This window comes from Sus scrofa, chromosome 8 (genome assembly GCF_000003025.6).
Source record: "Sus scrofa isolate TJ Tabasco breed Duroc chromosome 8, Sscrofa11.1, whole genome shotgun sequence".
In the NCBI taxonomy this organism is placed as follows: Eukaryota; Metazoa; Chordata; class Mammalia; order Artiodactyla; family Suidae; genus Sus; species Sus scrofa.
Genome location: NC_010450.4, coordinates 78,081,741 through 78,105,259, shown reverse-complemented (window position 1 = coordinate 78,105,259; position 23,519 = coordinate 78,081,741). Strand labels below are relative to the sequence as shown.

At 36.9% G+C, this 23,519-nt stretch overlaps 1 protein-coding gene across 5 annotated transcripts in view; it reads right to left on the bottom strand.

The window, feature by feature from the left end:
- LRBA (LPS responsive beige-like anchor protein) overlaps positions 1-23,519 on the bottom strand; it is a 710,221-nt gene that overhangs the window by 575,048 nt on the left and 111,654 nt on the right. For 4 of the 5 annotated variants that reach the window (XM_021100638.1, XM_021100636.1, XM_021100637.1 and 1 more), the window contains exons 18-22: positions 14,557-14,649; positions 13,265-13,373; positions 12,215-12,296; positions 8,207-8,330; positions 7,449-7,641 (exon numbers count right to left, since the gene is read on the bottom strand). In XM_021100638.1, coding sequence (XP_020956297.1) covers positions 7,449-7,641; positions 8,207-8,330; positions 12,215-12,296; positions 13,265-13,373; positions 14,557-14,649 — 601 coding nt within the window. Of the gene's footprint in view, positions 1-3,561; positions 3,637-7,448; positions 7,642-8,206; positions 8,331-12,214; positions 12,297-13,264; positions 13,374-14,556; positions 14,650-23,519 lie in introns of those variants that run through there. The other variant, XM_021100640.1, reaches the window with a different exon arrangement.

Sequence of the window (23,519 nt, the reverse complement as noted above, 5' to 3'; positions counted from 1 at the left end):
AATCTACATTCAAATAAATAACTTTATGTAAACCTTATTAAAGAAAAAAGCTTTTTAATCAATGAAGAAAAGTCACTCAGAGATAAAACTAAAGGCCATTTATGAAACATTAAAATTAAAAGTAGAAACCGCAAAAAACAACTTATAACTTTCACTTTTTCTTTTCCTCCTCTAAGAGTAAAGTTTTAGCACTTTTTTTAAAGTATACTTTAACAGCAAAAAGGGATAAGTGCAGTTCTACTCAGATGAAACACTCTATAATGAACTTAATCAGCATTTAGTTCATGTTATAACTGTAATCCTAAAATTTGAGTCAAAGACTGGTTCTTGGCTCAACGTGGGTAAAAGAGGCCTCTCCATTAAGTAACTACTTTCTTTGCAAAGGTTTGAAAATCTGTTTAAAGCCATAAGTCACTGGAGTAAAAGAAACTATGAACTAATTAAATATATAGATATATAAATATATGATTCACACAGAAAACTTAAGGCCTGCTTTGGGCTTACTGTGTATAAATCTGAGTCTGAAAAATATTGATTTCAGACACTACATAAGAAGAGTAGTTTATAATTCTTCATCATTTTCTATGACTTAAAATATGCTCCCACAAAGAAAAAATGTGTTTTCCTTTATGACAAAAAGTATATTAAGAGGTATTAACTGGGGTCCATATTTAAATTATGGAGAACTTTTCTACCTTCATGATGCTTTCTAAAGAGTAAATTAGCATCTTAGTGTGAAAGTGGGAAGGGGAGATTTTTATAAAAGTTAGTAAAAATAACTCCTGTATACTCCGAGGGTCACTCAAAATTTAGACTGCATAAGGACATTTTTTTTTAATTTTTTAATTTTTTTGCTTTTTAGGGCCACACTGTGGAATACAGAAGTTCCCAGGCTAGGGGTCGAATCAGAACTGCAGCTGCCAGCCTACACCACAGCCACAGCAACACAGGATCCAAGCCGCATCTGTGACCTACACCACAGCTCATGGCAACGCTGGATCCTTTAACCCACTGAGCGAGGCCAGGGATCGAACCCACATCCTCATGGATCCTAGTCAGGTTTGTTACTGCTGAGCCACAATGGATTACTGGGTAAGAAGGATTATTTTAAAATATAGATTCTAGGAGCATCCCATGAGATTCAGATTAAGACTATGAGTTTGGAGTTCCCTGGTGGGCTAGCAGGTGAGGATATGGGGTTATGACTGCTGTGGCATAGGTTCAATTCCTGGCTTGGGAACTTCCACATGCCACGGTGCAGCCAAAAAAAATACACTCTGAGGTAGGATCCAGGAAACTATAATAAGATGTACAAACCTTTAGTCTGATGAGATGACCCCAAAACATACAGTCTGTGATTGTGACACAGGCACTTTAAAGACAGCTGCTACAGCTATTTCCTGGGTTGCTAAGAGAAGACTGAGGTGCCAAGACACACACGGAGAGGCATGGTGCCACATGACAGTGGAACCAAAGAGCCCTAAACAATGGTGTGGTTCTTCCTTCTTCCTGAAACAAGTATTTAACGTGCAACTGCCAAGTACTCAGCACTATGCACAATTAAGAGAGATAGGAAGAAATATATAACCTTTCATCCTTGCTGATGAGAGCTTACAACTAACAGCCACTTTTATTTATTTATTTATTTATTTATTTATTTTTATTTTTAGGGCTGCAGCTGCCAGCCTATGCCACAACCACAGCACCACCAGATCCCAGCCACATCTGCAGCCTATACCACAGCTTGCAGCAAGGCCAGATCCTTAAGCCACTGAGTGAGGCCAGGAATCAAATATGCACCCTCAAGGATAGTAGTTGGATTCTTAACCCGCTGTGCCACAACGGGAACTCCAACTGCCACTTTTAACCAGTAATATAAGTGCTATTACAGAATCATACGTGATTAAATGCCAGCCTGCATTTCCTATATGACTCATTACTGCTCTTCTTCATGTCCTTTACACATCTCCCCACAAACCAAACAATTCCTCATGCGTTTCCCTCAGTGACATCACCTCGGTACTTTTGCTTATGCCAAGTCTTCCACCAGTGATTCTCATCACCCAATCTCTACGTGTGCAAATCTTATGTATTGCCTTTCAAGGTGGTAGTCAAAGAACATCTGTTGTACAAAACTCTCAAAGGCCCTCTCCTGTCATTGTGAGTATCTCTTTTAAGGCACTTATTCCTTTCTGCCTTTTCAGTACATGTATTTTCTTCCATATTAGAAAATAACTTCTTTCAGGATGAAATCTGTTCCTGATTCATCATAGTAACCTGAAAGTCCTCAACTAGAAAAAGATAGGAAAAACAAAAAGGAGGAGTGGAGAGAACAAAAAGATGAAAGATAAAGGTGGAATGGGGTAGAAAAAGAGGTGAGCAACCAGTGTAGACACAGCGTGACTGAAAATAAGTAAGAGAGCACAGGGAGGGTCTGACCAACCACAGCCAGGGAGAGGAGGGAGCAGATATGAAGCACACATACACAGAAAAGGAGGAGGGAGAAGGAAGCAGATACAAAATAGGACAAAATGGGTGGAGGAACATTAGAAGGAAGACAAAAGAGAAAGAGGAGTGGGGAAGAAGGAGAGAGTGGCTAAAAGAAGAAAAAGTGACACGGAGAGCTGGCAAGGCAGTGACAGAGAACACAGAGACTGCACTAGCTGTCCACAGCCAATGCCAATGCAGAGGGTAGGGACAGTGTGCAGGGGGAGGCTGAGGGGGGGAGGGGCAGTGAGAAAGAGGGGGTGTGAGGAGGAGGAGGGGAGAAAAGGAGGAAGGGAGAAGAGGGAAAGGGGAGGGGGCAGGGAGGAAGAAACACTTAGATATCAGGAGAAAAATCAACTGCTGTGAATTCACAGAGAATGACCTGGCCTGACAGTACAAAAAACTGTTATATAACAGTGACTGAGCTAATTAAAGCCTAAAGAATATAAAGGATCTGGGTAAGTACAAAAGAACACAAAGTTCACACCACAAATAAACAAAAATGAAGGTTCAACAAAGCTTGATACACTTTAAAAAGACTAGAACCAACACAGCCAGAGTGGAGATTTCTACCAAGTGAACAGTGAAAAGTTGAGGTAGGAAATATTACTCTCAAGGGAAATAGTGAAAAATTAGGCAGAAATCATTTGCCTTTTTAAGATTAGAACAAAGTGTTTATGGAAGGCAGTAACATTATTTTTTAAACAAAGTTATTTTTAGCATAGTAAATTTAGAGAAAAATAATATCTAAGGCTACTACTGACCATCAGAAATATCCAGAGTAGAAGTAATCAAGCCATGTATAAAAAGCTACAAATCATTAAGACAGAGAAAAACTTCAAAGTTGGCAAAAGACAAAACCTTGCAAAAATAAGGAATCTAATGGCTTCAAGAATTAGAGGGAATATTACTTACGACCTAGCAATCCCACTCGTACTAATAGTTCTTAGAGCAGTGCTTTTTTCAATTTTTGAGGCTAATTCATCTGGCAGAGCATGGAATCACTTTATTAAGACATCATCAGCATTTTTAAGTGAAAAAGAATAAGAAATGTCAAAGTGCATCACCACGTACCAAAGCTGGTAACCACCGCGTCCTGAACCTGCTCCAGGTGTGTGGGGGAGGTGTGTGCACACGTGTGGACACAGTTATACCTGGTCATGATAAATTTCTTACCGTGAGTCACAGTTACATGAAGTTTGAAAATGACAAATCCATTAAAACTTTTTGCCTTTGAGCACCTTATTTACTCACAGCAGTAAAAATGAATAAAGCAAAACTACACATAAAAAACAGGAAAGAATCTCAGAAACAAAAGGTTTTGTTTTTTGATTGTTTGTTTGTTTTGTCTTTTGTCCTTTTTAGGGCCTCACTTGAGGCATATGGAGGTTCCCAGGCTAGGGGTCTAATCAGAGCTGTAGCCTCCGGCCTGCGCGAGAGACAGCAACGCGGGATCCGGGCCGTGTCTGTGACCTACACCACAGCTCACGGCAACGCCAGATCCTTAACCCACTGAGCAAGGCCAGGGATAGAACCCGCAACCTCATGGTTCCTAGTCAGATTCGTTAACCACTGCGCCACGACAGGAACTCCACAAACAAAAGGTTTGATGAGGAAAAAACAGGAGAATTCTCTCACTTTCATAAGATAAAAAATTAGGCATAATGAAAGATTATATTGCTTAGTAATACATTTTTTAACTTTTTCAAGAAGAGAGTGTTAAATTCAAGATGGTGATTAGGTCTGGGGTGGGGGCTGCACAAGGAGAACCAGGCAACGTGTTCTTAAGTCAGGTAGTTAAAACTCGTCCTTTATAACACTTCACCGCATATACGCCACACAAGGTATTTCAGAAGTAACTCATTCTTCACTGTAAAAGCTTTATTTACACGATACCCAAATGACTAAGGCCTGAAAGTGGGCTAGCAGTAATAATAAGAACAAAAGGATTAACAGGAGGAATGATGAGGGCTGAAGAAAAGAGTCATTTAATTCTATTTTTTGTGATTTCACTCAGGAACACCTAACTTCAAATATACATACACACTGCCACATTTATCACTTCAATTAGACTTTGACAGTTAAGAAAAGTTTAGAAACTTTGAGTTTACACAACTAAAAATTACCATAAATCAGAATTCAAATCCAAGACTATCCTGTCTCCAAAGCCCACGTTCTCTTCATTACTTGCACAAATGGATTGGTTACTGAATATATATAATATATATATAACATATAATAACTAGTCATAAACACTCAAAAGCTCAAAGGTGCCTGAGATATCTCTTAGTAAATCCATTTGTTTTGTGGATAGAAAATTATAAAAGATTAGGCCATTTGCCCTAAATAGCCTATGACTTAAGCAGTTGTCAAGTGGTTTGGTCTCGAGATCCTTAACACTCTTAAAAAGTACTGAGACATCTCTAAGACCTTTCATTCAAATGGGATATAGCTAATACTACTTAGGAATTAAAACTAACAAATTTTACAAATATTAATTCATTTCAAAATAGCACTGAACCTGGCATATGTTAATATAAATAACATATTTTTTGAAAAATGACTTTTTAAAACAAAAAATAATAACAAGCCGGATGTTATTATTCCACATTTTCACAAATCTCTTTCAATTCTGGTTCAGAGAAGATGGCCACATTTTAATATCTGCTTTTGTATGCAGTCTGTTCCATTATATTGTTTTGGTTGAAGTACATGGAAAAAAAAAAATCCTCTAACTAGATATGTAACTGGAAAAGGAGGACCTCGCCACTCTCTGAAATGGTCTCCCAGGCTCCCAAGACCTTCAAGCTCCCCTTCAAGAATTACTGCTCTGACCGTTATATTCCTGTAGCTATTCTTCTTAAGGGTTTGACAAACCAAAGTGCATATGAAAATGCTGAATTAACATACAGTATTTAAAAATCTAATTTACATGGGCACTTCCCTGAGAATTCTCCAAGATATATCTGAAATCCAATCCAAATTATGTGAGACCACAACTCAACCCTGTTTTTCTCATGATCTTTTGTAAAGGGGAAAAAACACTCAGAGAAAATGAGCCCAGACTGCAGCAGCCCACTACAATAGAAACCAGAATAGCTGGGCATCAGCACAAACTAAAATAAGTTAGACAAGAGGTACAAAGTGTTTCTATAAAGTGACAAACAGCAAATATTTTTGGCTTGGAGGCCATACAGTTTCTGTGGTTAATACTCAACACCTGTAGCATGAAAACAGTCACAGAAATACATAGATAAATACAAGTGACTTGTTTCAATAAACTTTTATTTACAGAAACAGGTCAGGCCAGATTTGGCCCTTAGGCCATGCGTGGCAAAACTCTGCCTTAAACCAGTAAGCTCAAAAATGTAGTGACTCAAACAAAGCCATTTTATAAAATCACATCTCTGTCTCATTTAGCACTGGACTGTTCTCGAACATCAATTTGTGGGGTAATATCTTCCAATATAAGATACCTCTGTAAATCCTTATGATAGTAACACACCTCCCTCTCACTGAAGAAGGAGGAAGCAGAATGAATAACTGAAAGTTATTAATAGCTAAAAGTTATGCAAAAACTCAAAAACATACACTGAGGAAATGACAATATATTCCGATATAACAACAAATCAACAAAATAAAATTATCACTTCTGTCCTTTATTCCTTCTAGTCAATTTATAATTAAAATAAATATTTTAATTAAATTCCTTTAGTGTATATATAGAAAGAATAGATAAGCAAAAAACTGGCAGAAGACATTCATAAACAATACAAGTAGCAAAGGATTAAGAACTCCCACAAAACAACAAAAAGATACAAATTAATACCATGGATACATAGCATATTTGATCAAATCTGCAAGTTTTTTAACTCCAGCCATAATAAATAATGAGGTTGTATGAACCCATCAGAATTTATACGTCTCTGGCAAGAATATAAAATGATACACCACTTTGGAAGAGGAATTGCATTATCTTGTAATGTTTAGCATCTGCATCTTACAAATCATCAATTCTACTTCCAGGAACATACAGAGAGAGAAACTTCTCAATATATACAAAATGCATCAAAAATGCTCATCGACTGGTAAATATATAAAGTCATATACCATGGAATACATGCAACTGAGAAAATAAACACAATTACATTAGTCAATATGGACGAGTATCAAAGTAGAAGTAAAAACAGCAAGTTGCTGAAGGATGCATTTAATACAATACCATTTATATTAAGCATAAACATGAAAAATAAAATTCTTTTGTGTGTATAATTTAAAAATATACTTAAAAGACAGAAGCAATGAAAACACCAAATTCAGGTAAATGATGGAGGAGAGAGGAGCTAAAACTGCTAGACAAAGCAATTGAGATGGGGACCTCACGTTCATAAACAACGGAAGGCACCTAATTCTTGCCCCTTTTATACGTCTAAGGTATTTCATTAAAAACTTTAAACAAAAAATATACATAAGTAATTTGTACTGGCTTAAGAGTTAAAAAAAAATAAGGCACTAGTAGATTCTTCCAAACCTATTTTTTAACGGACTGTAACATGAGCAATGGCTTTACTACCTTACATTACTAAAATAACTACTCATCTTTGAATATTGTGCGCCACCTTGTGTTCAAAAAGCTTCAAAATACTATAAAATCCAGAGAACCATACCTTGAAAATGGCACCCTGAAAATATAAATTCTTTTATGTTGTGTTAAGAGGTTTCACTTTATTAACTTAAGCACACATAAAAATGACTTTTGAAAAGAAACCTCTTTTGATTGTGAAGAAGCTGTAAATAATTTATATTTTTCAGTCATTTGTTTTTAGTTTTTCAATTCACTGCACTTCCAAAGAAGTGCCTTTTTTCCTTGATTTCAAGTATATAAAATCTTGTTGAAAAAAATAAAACTGAAAATTACAGACATTTAATACATTAAAATATACTTTCATAAAAAAACTTACCTTTGAATGGGTGATTGATAAGGTGTCTACCCACACTCGCCAGCCACCCCACTCATATTTGACTGCATGGTAAAGTAGGATTCTGAATATAGCATATACCATTTCTGTTATCTTCTGTTCATCTGAATTTTTAGGATTAAAATAGCAGAGAGAAAGCATCCATTCTTGCCACACAGAACACTGCAGCAAGCTCCTGAAAAATGTCAAAGCACAATGAATTGCTTTAAAAATAAATCTCCTGAAAGAATTATAAAAAAGTAAAAGTTTAAAACAAAATAGGAGTTCCCGTCCTGCCGCAGTGGTTAATGAATCCGACTAGGAACCATGAGATTGCAGGTTCAATCCCTGCCCTTGCTCAGTGGGTTAAGGATCCGGCGTTGCCGTTAGCTGTGGTGTAGGTTGCAGATGTAGTTCGGATCCCATGTTGCCATGGCTGTGGTGTAGGCCAGTGGCTACAGCTCCAATTAGACCCCTAGCCTGGGAACCTCCATGTGCCACGGAGTGTCCCTAGAAAAGGCAAAAAGACAAAATAAATAAATAAACAAAACAACCCGATTTATTATGTATTCAAAACAAAGAATGTGGTATTGTAAGCTCAATTAACTATATGGTACATTACTTCTATATCCTTAATGAAAAAAGAAGTATATAGAAAATTCATTTCACAGTATATTTAAAGCAATTTTTCTTAGGAAACAATGGACTTAGTCAAAGCTAGACTTGAATATTGCAAATAAATGCTTTCTGCTACTGCTTACCTTCTATTTTCTCTGCTATTATTAAAAAGTTTAATCATGTCAGAAAGAAAAGCTCTGCGAACTTCGATGCTCTCTGGGCACTGGGGAGAATTTCGAAGCAGGGTTGCAATTACTTTCAGTATCTCTGTAAGACAATTCATAAATTAGTAAAAATCAAGACATTACAAAAAATTCATGATAGAACACCCCATCAATCTCTTTCAATTTCTTTCATTTCCCTCACAAAAATCCCTACTGAAAACATCCTCCTTTTTGCCTTGTTAAAAAAAAAAAAATCTGCAGACAAGACTGATAATACATTTATTAGATAGAAATCATCCATAAACAAAAAGGAATTTTTTATTTATTTATTTATTTTTTGGTCTTTTGTCTTTACAGGGCCGCACCTGCAGCACATGGAGGTTCCCAGGCTAGGGGTCTAATTGGAGCTGTGGCTGCCAGTCTACACCACAGCCACAGCAACACCAGATCCGAGCCATGTCTGCGACCTATACCACAGCTCACAGCAATGCTGGATCCTTAACCCAGTGAGCGAAGCCAGGGATCAAACCCTCAACCTCAGGGTTCCTAGTCAGATTCGTTAACCACTGTGCCAGGACAGGAACTCCCAAGAAAGAGATTTTTTAATTCCATCATTAGAACATGTAAAGCTGAATTTTAAAAGATTATAATAAACTAAATTATAAATGAATCAAATGATGGTAAAACTGGCACCTCTCCCTAACCTCTGCCAGTTAGTAAAGTTGATCTTAAGGATATATAATCAAAAGCTCAGAAAAAAGAACAAATTCTCAGCTTCTTCAACAAGATTTGTAATATGAACATACTCTTTCCTTTATCACTGTGAATTTTAAAAGTTATCAAGATTTTCTTCCACAATTCTAAAAGTAAAATTAGGCACACACAAAAAAAATCAAAAGTAGATTAAAACCTATTTTAATACCCCAAACAAATAAAACTGAAGTGGGCCTTAAATATAATGCTGTCTAAACTTCTAGTATTAGGCTTTAAGAAGAGAATTTTTTTAAAATATATACTTAAATACAGAACTTCAAAAAAACAAAAATGGCTATACCTTGAATCAAAAATTGAATACCGTCAAAGTTTACCCAATTAAAAACTGAACAAGTCTAAAGCAGCATTTTGCCTAGGTTTTTGGTGATTCTGAAGCAACAAGTTTAAAATATGAAAATTGAAGATACTATATCATACAATAAATATTATGGGGAGTACCTGTCACGGCTTAGTGAAGAGCCTGACTGGTATCCATGAGGATGCAGGTTCAATTCCTGGCCTCGTTCAGTGGGTTAAGGATCTAGTGTTGCCATGAGCTGCGGTATAGGTCGAAGATGTGACTCGGATCTAGCATTGCTGTGGCTGTCAGAGGCTGGCAGCTATAGCTCTGATTCAGTAGCTAGCCTGGGAACTTCCATATGCCATGGATGCAGCCATTAAAAAAAAAAAAAAAAGACTAAAAATAAAATAAATAATATTTTGGGAGTAATTTCTGATTTATTCTACTGACAAAAATTTTCTCTATCCACCTAAACAATGATTACAATGATAATAAACCATAATAATAGGATGATGACAATAGCCACTAATTTTGAGGATATAACTGTGGTGAGACACTGCTTTAAGAAAATACTCATATTAATAAATTTAATTTTTTTGCATTGAAGATATTATTTTTTTATTTTTTATTACTTAATGAATTTTATTACATTTATAGGTGCACAACAATCATCACAACCAAATTTTATAGCATGTCCATCCCAAACCCTCAGTACATCTCCCCACCCCCCAACCTGTCTCATTTGGAAACCATAAGTTTTTCAAAGTCTGTGAATCAGTATCTGTGCATTTAATCTTTATATCATGATAGCTAGATACTATTATTATCCTCACTTTAGAGATAAGAAAGCTGAAGAATATAGAAATTAAGTAATTTACCCAAAATCACATAACTATTACGGCATATAGTTAAGATTGAAAAGCTAGACACTCCATGTTTTCAAACAGCACATTATACTGCCTACCTTTTCTGTCAATATATTACACAGATAATAATTTAAAAATTCTTACTTCAATAAGTCATCTTTCCCATAACCACATAAAATATATTTTATATTATATACATGATCAAGGTATTTTGTTTTATATTCTCCAAAATATAATAATGACATCACATCTCCCTGAAGATTGAGAAAAATTAAACATGTGACATGTGTTTTTAAATTAAGTACTGGAGTTCCCGTCGTGGCGCAGTGGTTAACGAATCCGACTAGGAACCATGAGGTTGCGGGTTCGGTCCCTGCCTTGCTCAGTGGGTTAACGATCCGGCGTTGCCGTGAGCTGTGGTGTAGGTTGCAGACACGGCTCGGATCCTGCGTTGCTGTGCCTCTGGCGTAGGCCAGTGGCTACAGCTCCGATTCAACCCCTAGCCTGGGAACCTCCATATGCCGCGGGAGCAGCCCAAGAAATAGCAACAACAACAACAACAACAACAAAAAGACAAAAAGACAAAAGACAAAAAATAAATAAATAATTAAATTAATTAAGTACTAAAATAGAGTACCACAAACATGAGCACAACTCACCACACAAAAAGTAATTAACCTTCAAAACTCTTCGAGCCAGATATTTTAATGTCAATAATCTTTAAAGGCAAGATGAAAAATGTATATACCTTTTATAAGTGCTTAAGAATTGTAAATATCAAAAGAAGACTGTTAACAAAGACTAAGTTTGTAAACAATAAAGGACAGATATTTTTCCAAATTTAGTAACCTAGCCTGACTTCACTAAAGAGTGTAATTGAAACTATACCAAAAATTTGAACATACATGAAATCAAGATCTTATGCATATAATTCTTCAAAATGTATATAAACATTTCCACAAAAACTAAGGTCAATTTGAGGTTATATTCAACATCAAACACGAAAAAAACTAGTATCATATTAATGGCTGTAATGAAATAGTATTTGAACAATGTGTTTTCAACAGTATCAACTTTAGGTGTTTGGGGATTATTTGTCCTTTTTTTGTAGGGCCACACCCATGGCATATGGAATTTTCCAGGCTAGGGGTCAAATGGAAGCTACAGCTACCAGCCTACACCACAGCCACAACAACGCAGGATCTGAGCCACAGCTGTGACCTACACCACAGCTGTGACCTACACCATAGCTCACGGTAACACCAGATCCTTAATTCACTGAGCAAGGCCAGGGATTAAACCCGTGTCCTCATAGACACTAGTCAAGATTGTCACCACAGAGCCATGAAGGGAACTCCTCAACTTTAGGTTCTTTAGTCAATTTCCTTTTAGCAGCAAAAGGTATTTATAAAAGCATAAAAAGGAGGGGAGATGGAGAAATGGATGAAGGTGCTCAGAAAGTACTTACAGTTACAAAACGATTAAGTTCTGTGGATGTAATGCATAACCTGGTGATCACAGCCAACAATACCGTACTGAGTACTTAAAAGTTGCTTAGGGAGTAGATCTTAAGCTGTCACCACACATAACACACAAAAAATTCTAACTATGTGAAGTGATAGATGTGTTAACTAACCTTATTGTGCTAATCATTTCACAACATATACATGTAACAAATCATTAGACTGTACACCTTAAAATTACACAATAGGGAGTTCCCATCGTGGCGCAGCAGAAACGAACCAACTAGGAACCATGAGGTTGCTGGTTCGATCCCTGGCCTCATTCAGTGGGTTGAGGATCCAGTGTTGCCATGAGCTATGGTGTAGATCACAGACGCAGCTCAGATTCTGTGTTGCTATGGCTGTGGTGTAGGCCAGCAGCTATAACTCCGATTTGACCCCTGGCCTGAAACCTCCATATACCACAGGTGCAGCCGTTAATAGCAAAAAAAAAAAAAAATTACACAATAAAATATATCAACTATATTACAATAAAGCTGGAAAACCAAAAAGCAAAAATCAAGAAATACATGAAAATATATATTAAAGTATTTTAAATACATACGAGGATTTTGTATCTTCACTGAAGAATCAGGATCTGGATGCTGTTTATGTATCACCTGAGTACAGATCTGTTCTATGAGAATCTATAGAAGTAAAATATTAGATTGTATTAGCATAATCACTGTATTACCATCACTATTAGTGAAATTTAAGTTCAACACTAATCAATATATATACAGTCCAGTATTGCCATGCTAAATGTCTCCTGCAATACATAGAATAATTTCAACATTATTACTCTATTTTACTTAATTATAAAATGAGACTCAAATAGTTAATACAACAGAGTAAATACTTAAACAGAGATATCCACACTGTTTAATAATTCATAGATCTGGAGTTCCCGTCGTGGCTCAGTGGTTAATGAATCCACCTAGGAACCACAAGGTTGCGGGTTCAATACCTGGCCTTTCTCAGTGGGTTAAGGATCTGGTGTTGCCATAGGTCGAAGACATGCTCAGATCCCGCGCTGCTATGACTGTGGTGTAGGCCAGCAGCTACAGCTCCAATTAGACCCCTGCCTGGGAACCTCCATATGCCACGGGAACAGCCCTAGAAAAGACAAAATAATAATAATAATAATAATAATAATAATAATAATTCATAGATCAACAGCTTTAAGATGAAGCCATATTTCCTTTATAAAACCAATTTCAAAAATCATAGAGGGAGTTCCGTCATGGTGCAGTGGTTAACGAATCCGACTAGGAACCATGTGGTTGCAGGTTCGATCCTTGGCCTTGCTCAGTGGGTTAAGGATCTGGCGTTGCCATGAGCTGTGGTGTAGGTTGCAGACGCGGCTCGGATCCCACGTTGCTGTGGCTCTGGCGTGGGCCAGTGCCTACAGCTCTGATTAGACCCCTAGCCTGGGAACCTCCATGTGCCGTGGGAGAGGCCCTAGAAAAGGCAAAAAGACAAAAAAAAAAAAAAAAAAAAAAAAAAAAATCATTGAGCAAACCTAAAAGACCTTATTTCATCTAGACACTATCAACTAAACTATACAGGCATTTACATCAGAAATTATTAAGATTAAATTCTAAGTACATCCTACCTCAAACAGGACATTGTACGTAGTCATTGTGATTAAATTTGTCTGAAGCATGAGTCTTTCGGCCAGCAATGAAAACAATCCATGTCCAAGCATGATTTCAGCTTTTCTTCTGCGATGACAGAGAAAAAACATAATTAAATGCAGAGTTTATTACTCACTATTTAATATGCCTGCTGACGAAGGAGACACAAAAATGTTTTCACACTATCAATAAATCTCAATTCAATAATGCTTGCAATTTTCTTCAACCTAGAACTTAGAAGGTTACAAAATCTTTAAGCAGAGAAATACAAACTACAATACAGGCACAACTAAAGTTAAAAAAAAAAAAAATACGAGACTGTCTATGTCATAGCCAAGCAAAAATCCTCACCAAATATTCAGAGCAATTATTTATTAACCACCTGCTACCCCCCATCAAACTTGGGCTAAGCTCTATTATAAATAATAATCTAAAGCCCAATAAAAGTAGAAAAAAATGTAGAGGCAAAGGTAAAAGATGTGTAAGAGAATTGTAAGAAGAATTCTGTGAAGATTATACTGAAATTAAACTTCCAGGCAAAAATTTAGAAACTGAAGGATCAAAAACTTAATTCTACTCCTGAGTTTGTCAAATGTTTTCTGCAAATGGCTGGATATTATATATTTTAGGTTTTGGGGATTAAATGTTCTCTGAAGCAACAACTGCTGCTGTAATGTAAAAGCAGCCATAGATAATAAGCAAATAACAATTGTGTCTGTGTTCCAATGAAATTTTATTTATAGTGGGTCAGTTGGATTCAACATAAGGACCACAAGTTTTCCACCACCAAAATTCTTAATTTTCACAATAAGCCAATCCTGGTATAAGAAACAAAGGTAGGATATGAATGCCTTGGCTCAGCTAAGAAAAAAAGAAACATGAGAGTTTCAGTTTTTAGTTCTATATATCATAAAATACACGATGTGGCAAATCTCCAGATTAATATGTCAACTTTATAGTACAGATAAAGCAAATGATGACCAAGACATGTGAAATGATGTTTGTATGGTTACCAAGAATTCAGTTTATACAAAGGCATTCTCATAATGAACAACCAAAAAAAAAAGGAAAATTTAAATCAAAACACAAATAATATACTCCTGGTTCCCCACTTTATTTTCAATATGTAGAAATGGGAAGAAGTTTATATAGCATTTTATGAATAGAAATAAAGAAAAGAGAAACTAGAGGAACCACAGAATGCAAATACTATTCCAAAGATTTATAAAATGAACATATAATATACAACAGCCCATTCATGCATACTCACTTTGGGGCCAGGTGTTTTAAAAAATAGCCCATTGCTTTGAGAGCTTGTACTCTGATTCCTTCACTTGTTGATGCCATAAGTTTATACATAACACTGAATAAGTTAAAAAATAAAAACAAATTACTATATTTTTCAAAAATATCTAATGTATATATGTGCATATTTCTTCATAAAGTCACATAATTATAAACCCAACCTCAGTAAGATATGGGTGAATTTAATGTACATTTCTGACATTTAGAAACTTGTTTACAGGAGTTCCCTAATGGTCCAGTGGTTAGGATTCAGTGCTTTCATGACAGCTGCCTGGATTCAATTCCTGGTCTGAGAACTGTGATCCCACTTCAAGCTGCTGCATGCCTCAGCCAAAAAAAAATTAAAAATTAAAAATAAATAAAAACTTGATTACCAACTATATGTTGTCTTCAAGAAACCCACTTTTTCACATAGACATATGTAGATTAAAAGTAAATCAATGGAGAAAAATATACCATGCCAACACTAATCAAAAAGCAAGAACAGCTACATTAATTTCAGACAGAGAAGACTTCAAAGTAAGGAAATTATCAACATAAAAAAAGGGCGTTAGGAGTTCCCGTTGTGGCTCAGTGGATAATGAACCCCACTAGTATCCATGAGGGGTTCATTCCTCAGGGGATTGGTTAAGGATCCGACATTGCCGTGAGCTGTGGTGTGGGTTGCAAACGTGGCTCGGATCCCATATTGCTATGGCTGTGCTGTAGGCCGGCAGCTGTAGCTCTGATTCGCCCCCTAGCCTGGGAAACCTCCATGTGCCACACATGCAGCCCTAAAAAGACAAAGGTGGGGGGCATCATATCATGATAAAGGGGTCAATTCTCTATTATGGCATAACAGTCTTTAACTTGTATACACCTAACTATAGAGCCTAAAACTATGTGAGGCAAAAACTGACAGAACTGCAAGGAGAAAAAGATGAATCCACTATCATGGCTGGAGATTTCCAAATCCCTTTCTCAGAAATGGATAGATCCAGCAGGGAGAAATTCAGTAAGGACATAGTTAACCTCAAAAATACCATCAATCAACTGGATGTAACTGACATCTATAGACTACCTCATTCTACAACAATAGAAAACATATTTTTCTCAAGCTCACATGGAACATTAACCAAGTAGACCACACCTGAAGCCATAAGACACACATAAACAACAAATATAAACATTGGAAATTATATAAAGTTTGCTCTCAGACCACAATGGAATTAAACTAGAAACCAGTAACAGGAAGATAACTACAAAACCCCAAAATACTCAGAGATTAAACAACATACTTCTAAAATACTCAGAGATTAAACAACATACTTCTAAATGACATGATGCTTGAAATCTCAAAATATTAAATGTATTTTCAACCAAATGAAAATGAAAACATAAAATATGTGACATGCTGCAAAAGCAGCACTTAAGGGAAAGTTCATAGCACTGAATGAATGTATCGAAAAAGAGGAGTTCCTGTTGTGGCTCGGCAGTTAAAGAACCACTAGTATCCACGAGGATGTAGGTTCGATCCCTGACCTCGCTCAGTGGTTAGGATCCCGTGTTGCCACAAGCCACAGCAGAGGTTGCAGATGTGACTTGGATCCAGCATTGCTGTGGCTGTGTTATAGGCTAGCACCTGCAGCTCTGATTCAACCCCTAACCCCTAACCCTTGCTGCAGGTGCAGCCCTAAAAAGTAAAGAAAAGAAAGATCTAAGGTCAATAATATGGAGTTCCCGTCATGGCTCAGTGGTTAACGAATCCAATTAGGAACTATGAGGTTGGGGGTTCGATCCCTGGCCTTTCTCAGTGGGTTGAGGATCCAGTGTTGCCATGAACTGTGGTGTAGGTTGCAGACATGGCTCGGATCCTGAGTTGCTGTGGCTCTGGCGTAAGCCAGCGGCTACAGCTCCGATTAGACCCCTAGCCTGGGAACCTCCATGTGTCGTGAGTGTGGCCCTAGAAAAAACAAAAAGACAAAACAAATTAATAAATAAATAAGATAAAATAAATACCATAAATTTTCACCCTAGGACACTTGGCCAAAAATATTCAATCCAGAGTAAGCAGAAGAAATCAATAAAATAGAAAATAAATCAATAAAGAGTGGAAATCAATAAAACAGAAAATAAAAATCAATAAATAAAATCAAATCAATAAAACCAAAGCTGGTTCTTCAGAAAGATCAATAATATCGATAAGCTTCTATCCAAGTTAAGAAAAAGAGAAAGGACAGAATTGACTAATATCAGAAATGAGAGATATCACTATAGAGCCCATGGACATATTAAGAGTAGTATGAACAACTCTATGCCCACAAATTCTATAACCTAGATGAAATGAACCAATTTCTTGAAAGATATAAAAGAAAAAATAGATGACAGAAAAGGTTTAGAGAAGAAAAAGATTTAGAGAAGAAATTATACCAGTTCTCTACAATCTCCTTCAGAACACAGAAAAAGAAGGAATACTGCTGATTTATTCTATGAGCCACCATTACCCTATACCAAAACCAGAGAAAGGCATTATAAGGAAACTACCAATATCTTACATGAGATCAATATCATACATTAATAAAGATGGGAAAAAGAGTTCCTGTCATGGCTCAATGGCAACAAACCCAAATAGCACCCATGAGGACACAGGTTCAATCCTTGGCATTGTTCAGTAGGTTAAGGATCCGGCATTGCCATGAGCTGTGGTATAGACTACATACGCGGCGTGGATCCCCTGTTGCCATGGCTGTGGCACAGGCCAGCAGCTGCAGTTCTGATTTAGACCCCTAGCCTGGGAACTTCCATATGCCGCCAGTATAGCCCTAAAAAGACAAAAACAAACAAACAAACAAATAAACAAAAAATTCTCGAAAATATTAGCAAATCAAATCCAAAAAGTATAAGAATTATATACCATGACCAAGTGAGATTTATCACAAGTATGCAAGGCTGGTACAACATTTCAAAATCAATTAATATAATCCATCAAATAAACAGATAAGAAAAATTATCAATTCTATCAGTAAAGAAAAAGTATTTGACAAATTCAACAGCACTCATATTAAAAACTCTAAATAAACTAAGAATAGATGGTAACTTTCTAAACTTGATAAATACTATCTTCAAAAAACCTACAGCTAACTTCATACTTAATTGGAAGAAATTCAAAACCCTCCCACTAAGATCAAACAAAAGGCAAGAACATTCCTTTTCAGTATCATACTGGACGTTCCTGCTAAACAGTTAAGTAAGAAAAGGAAATAAATAATACACAGACTATGAAGGAACATATAACACTCTGTTTACAGATGACATGATCAGCTATGAAGAAAATCTAGAACTGACAAAATAAATCCTGGAAATGTAAGTGATTATAGCAAGGTTGCAGAATACAAAGTTGATATGCAAAATTCAATTGCTTTCTCATAAGCCAACAATGAATAAGTGCAATATGATATTTAAACCACATTATTATTTACATAAACACCCTCTAAAATGAAATACTTAGATACAAAGCAACCAAAATATGTATAATATCTATATGAGGAAAACTACAAAACTAAGTAATGGAGAGAAAAATCCAGCTCATGGATAGGAAGAGTCAGTATTCTCAAGATCTCAGTTCTTCCCAACTTGATCTATAGTATGCAATTCCAATCAAATCCCAGCAAGTTATCTTATGGATACTAACCATTCTAAAGTTTGAATGGAGAACAAAAGCCCAGAATAGTCAACACAGTATTGAAGGAAAAGAACAAAAGTGTAATACTGATGCTACCTGACTTTAAGGCTTACTATAAAGCTATAGTAACCACAACAGCATAGTACTGGCAAAAAAAAAAAAAAAAAAAATACACAAACACATGAATGGAACAGAATACAGCCTAGAAAAGAGACTCACATAAATTTAGTCAACCAATCTTTGAGAAAAGAAGAGCAAAAGCAAGACAATGAAACAAAGATACTCTTTTTCACGAAATGATGCTGAGACAACATGACACTGACATCCAAAAAGATGAATGTGGACACAGACCTCACACCTTTCATAAAAATTAACTCAAAATGGACCTAAACATAAAATGCAGAGGAACAACAAGACACCAACATCCAAAAAGATGAATCTGGAACAGACCTAATACCCTTCATAACAATTAACTCAAATGGAGTTCCCTTCATGGCTCAGTGGTTAATGAATCCGACTAGGAACCATGAGGTTATGGGTTCCATCCCTGGCCTCATTCAGTGGGTTAAGGATCTGGCGTTGCCGTGAGCTGTGGTGTAGGTCGCAAACGTGGCTTGGATTCTGTGTTGCTGTGGCTCTGGCGCAGGCTGGTGGCTACAGTTCCGATTAGACCCCTAGACTGGGAACCTCCATATGCCACAGGTGCGGCCCTAGAAAAGGCAAAAAGACAAAAAAAAAAAAAAAAAAGGACCTAAATATAAAATGCAGAGAAACAACAGGACACCAACATCCAAAAAGATGAATCTGGACACAGACCTTATACTCTTCATAAAAATTAACTCAAAATGGACCTAAATATAAAATGCAGAACTATAAAACTCCTAGAAGAAAACACAGGATAAAACCACAGGATCTTGAGTATGATGATGCCTTTTTAGATACAACACCAAGGGCACAATCCACAATAAAAATAACTGATAAGCTGGACTTGATCAAAATTAAAAATTGCTATGCAAAAGACTGTATCAAGAGAATTAGAAGATAAGGCAAAGACTGAAAGAAAACAGCTGCAAAAGACACATTTCTAAAAGACTATCATCCAAAGTAAGCAAAACACTATAAAATTCAACAATAAGAAAACAAACAACTAGATTTAAAAAAAAAAAAATGGCCAAAGAACTTAATAGACACACCACCACGGAAAATATATACATACAGCAAATAAGAATATAAAAAGATGCTCCATATCACATGTCATCAGGGAAATGTAAATCAAAACAATAGAGAGGAGTTCCTTGATGGCCTAGTGGTTAAAGATCCAGTATTGTCACTGCTGTGGCTCAGGTCACCACTGTGGTGCAGGTTCAATCCCTGGCCTCAGAACTTCCACATGTAGCAAGCACAGCCAGAAAAACAAACAAAAAACAATGAGATATTGCTATACATATGTCAGAATGGCCAAACAAAACTAAATTCTGGGAGTTCTCACTGTGGTGCAAGAGGTTATGGATCCAGTGTTGTCTCTGCGGCAGTACAGGTTCGATTCCTGGCCCAGCACAGTGGGTTAAGGATCCAGCATTGCTGTAGCTGTGGTGTAGGTCTCAGCTACGGCTCAAATTTGATCCCTGATCCAGGAAGTTCTATACACCACAGGTAACAAAATGCTGGAGAGAGTGGCAAGCAATAGAACTCTCATCATTGCCGGTGAAAATTCAAAATGGCGTAGCCACTTCGGAGGACAGTTGGGGAATTTCTTACAAAAACTAACTATACTTTTACCATACAATCCAGCAATTGTACTCCTTGGTATTTATCCAAAAGAAGTGAAAACCTATTTCCAGAGAAAACCTGCACATGCAGGTTTTTTACACATAATTAACAAAACTTGCAAACAGCTAAGATGATTTTTAAAACATCAAAGGATATATAAAGAGTGGCCATCCAAACAATGAAATACTCAGGCCTATAAGACATGAGGTATCCAGCTATGAAAAGTCTTCAAACTGAAAAGGCTACATACTGTAGGATACCAACTATATGACATTCTAGAAGTGAAAAAACTATGAAAAGCTATGAAAAGTCTTCAATCTGAAAAGGCTACACACTATATAATGCCAACTATATGACATTCTAGAAAAGGCAGGACTAGGGAGAAAATAAAAATAGCAGTGGTTGTAGGGTTGGTGGGAACGTGGGATAAAGCTGAATAGGCAGAGCACAGACGATTTTTAGAGCATTGAAAATATTCTGCATGATACATAATGATAACTATGCTGTTATATATTTGTCCAACCAATATGGAATAAGAATAATTCAGCCTGTCTTATGTACCAGGATACTTACAAAAAAAATTTTAAAAGCCATTTTCTAAGCACTCTGAAGACTAAACAAAAGCACCTGTGTTGGTGTTAGGGGCATTAATACTTGGATGTTTCCCATTTTGGAGGTAAGAGTCTCAATTTTCACTTTTCGCTTGTAAATCTGACCTAAGAGTGGGTCCCTGTTTCAGAGTTAGTCCTTGTCAGAAGTTCAGGTAGCTAGTAATCTGAGAAAAATAACCCTTCTGATGAGAGGAATTAAGAAATGGGTCCCACAGTTCCCCTCGTGGTTCGGTGGTTAACTGACTGGCATCCATAAGAACACAGGTTCGATCCTTGGCCTCGCTCGGTGGGTTAAGGACCTGGCATTGTCGTGAGCTGTGGTGTAGGTAGCAAGGCGTCTCGGATCCTGCATTGCTGTGGCTGTGGTGTAGGCTGGCAACTGCAGCTCTGATTCAACACCTAGCCTGGGAACCTCCATATGCTGCAAGTGTGGCCCTAAGAAGCAAAAAAAGAAAAGAAAAAGAAAATGGGTCCCTATATGGTAGAGAGGGTAGGAGGAATCCTGAATAGGAGCAAATAAGAGAGAAGGATCCTCAAAATTGGTATAAAAACCTGAAAAAGCCCTAAACTGACACAAGAGATGCACATGCCTGGGGCAGACTCAGACCAGAATATCAAGCCTTTCTAAATTGAAATAAGATTTGAATTATGACCCAATTCTCTGCCCAATCCCTAAGTGGTGCATGTAAAAGAAAAACCCAAAGTAAGACAAGAGAGGTTTCATTGTTGTCGCTGTTGTCTGGCTGCACCCACAGCATGTGGAAGCTCCCAGGTCAGGGATCAAACAAACCACAGCATCGACCCAAGCTGCTACAGTGACAATGCTGGATCCTTAACCTGCTGAGCCACAGGAGAATCCAAATGAATAGTAACCTGCTACACTCAAAGTCCACCAATTTAAATGTTGGTCACATCCAAAAAATGATTTCACAAAAATACCCAGAATAGTGCTTAACCAAATATAAAGGCACTATGGTCCAGTCATAAAGAGTATATTTATAATAAATTCCCAATGACATGGAACTTTTATTTTTCCAGCCACACTCACAACATATGTAATAAGTTCCTGGGCCAGGGATCAAATCTAAGCCATCACTGCAACCTGTACCAAAGCTATAGCAATGCTGTATCCTCAATTCACTGCACCACAGAGGGAACTCCTATCTAAATTTTATTGGAGTACAGTGAACTTACAACGTCCTATTAGATGCATATTTATACCAAAGTTCATCAGTTATACATATACATATATCCATTCTTTTTTCCCATATAGGTTATTACAGACTATTGAGATTTCCCTGTGCTATACAGTAGGTCCTTTCAATAAATTTAAAAATGACTCAAGTTATACAAAAATCCTCAAAGGCAAAAATGGAATTAAATTAAAATTCAAACATAAAAAGATCTCTGGAACACTCTTCTAAATAACACATGGGTAAAGCATGAAAAAAAGAACTTTGACATAAAAATGACATTAAACTGAAAGTGCTTAAGGAAGAAATTTAGAGTACTAAATACCTATCTTCAGAAAGAAGAAAGGCCTCAAAACAGTGCAATCAATAAATTTGATCAGGAGTTCCCGTTGTGGCTCAGTGGTTAACGAATCCAACTAGGAACCATGAGGTTGCGGGTTTGATCCCTGGCCTTGCTCAGTGGGTTAAGGATCCGGCATTGCCGTGAGCTGTGGTGTAGGTTGCAGGCTCGGCTTGGATCCCGCATTGCTGTGGCTTTGGCGTAGGCTAGCGGCTGCAGCTCTGATTAGACCCCTAGCCTGGGAATCTCCATATGCCATGGGAGTGGCCCAAGAAATGGTAAAAAGACAAATAATAAATAAATTTGATCAAAGTCTAGCCAGAATTGTTTAAAAAAAAAAAAAGAACACAAATTATTAGTGTTAAAAAATAAGAGAAGTAAAATCACTAAGGCTTTTCAGATATTTAAGTGAAAATAAATGAACAACTTTATACCAATAAACTTAACAGTTTAGATAAAATAGACAATTCCATGATAGATACAAAATTACCAATATTTACCAGAGAAAAAACAGAAAAATAGCCCTGTATCTATTAAGAAAATTGAATTTATAGCTAAAAATACCCTTACAAAGAAAATTCTACACCTAGAAAACTTAACTGGTAAATTTAAACAAACATTTGAAGAATAAATAGTAATAGTTCTGTACAAAGCCTTCAAGAAAATTAAAGATGAGTTCCCTGGCGGCCTAGCTATTAAGGATCTGGCATTGTCACTGCTATGGCTTGAACCACTGCTGTGGTACTGGTTCCACCTCTGGCTTGAGACCTTCCATATACTGTAGCATGGCCAAAAGAAAAAGAAAAGAAAATTAAAGAGAAGAGAATATTTCCAAAATCATTCTTTGAGGTCACACTTACTCAGATATTTAAATCAGACTCAGAATAAAGCAAACTACCCTTCATAATATGGATGCCTCATCCAAACAGCTGAAGGCCTTAATCGAAAAAAAAGACTGACCTCTCTAGAGAAGGGAATTCTGCAATCCAACTGCAACATCAAATCTTATGTGGATCTCCACCTGCCAGCTTACCACATACACACATTTGGTTCTGTTTCTCTGGGAATTCTGAAAATATACTCCTTAAGTATAATGGGAGTTCCCATTGTGGCTCAATGGAAATGAATCCAGCTGATGACCATGAGGGTGCGGAATCGATCCCTGTCCTTGTTCAGTGGGTTCAGGATCCGGGGTTGTAGTGAGCTGTGGTGTAGGTCACAGGCATGCCTTGGATCCTGCACTGCTGGGGCTGTGGAGTAGGCCGGTGGCTGTAGCTCTGATTGGACCCCTGGCCTGGGAACTTCCATATGCCGCAAGTGCACACCTAAAAAGAAAAAAAAAAGTATAATGTA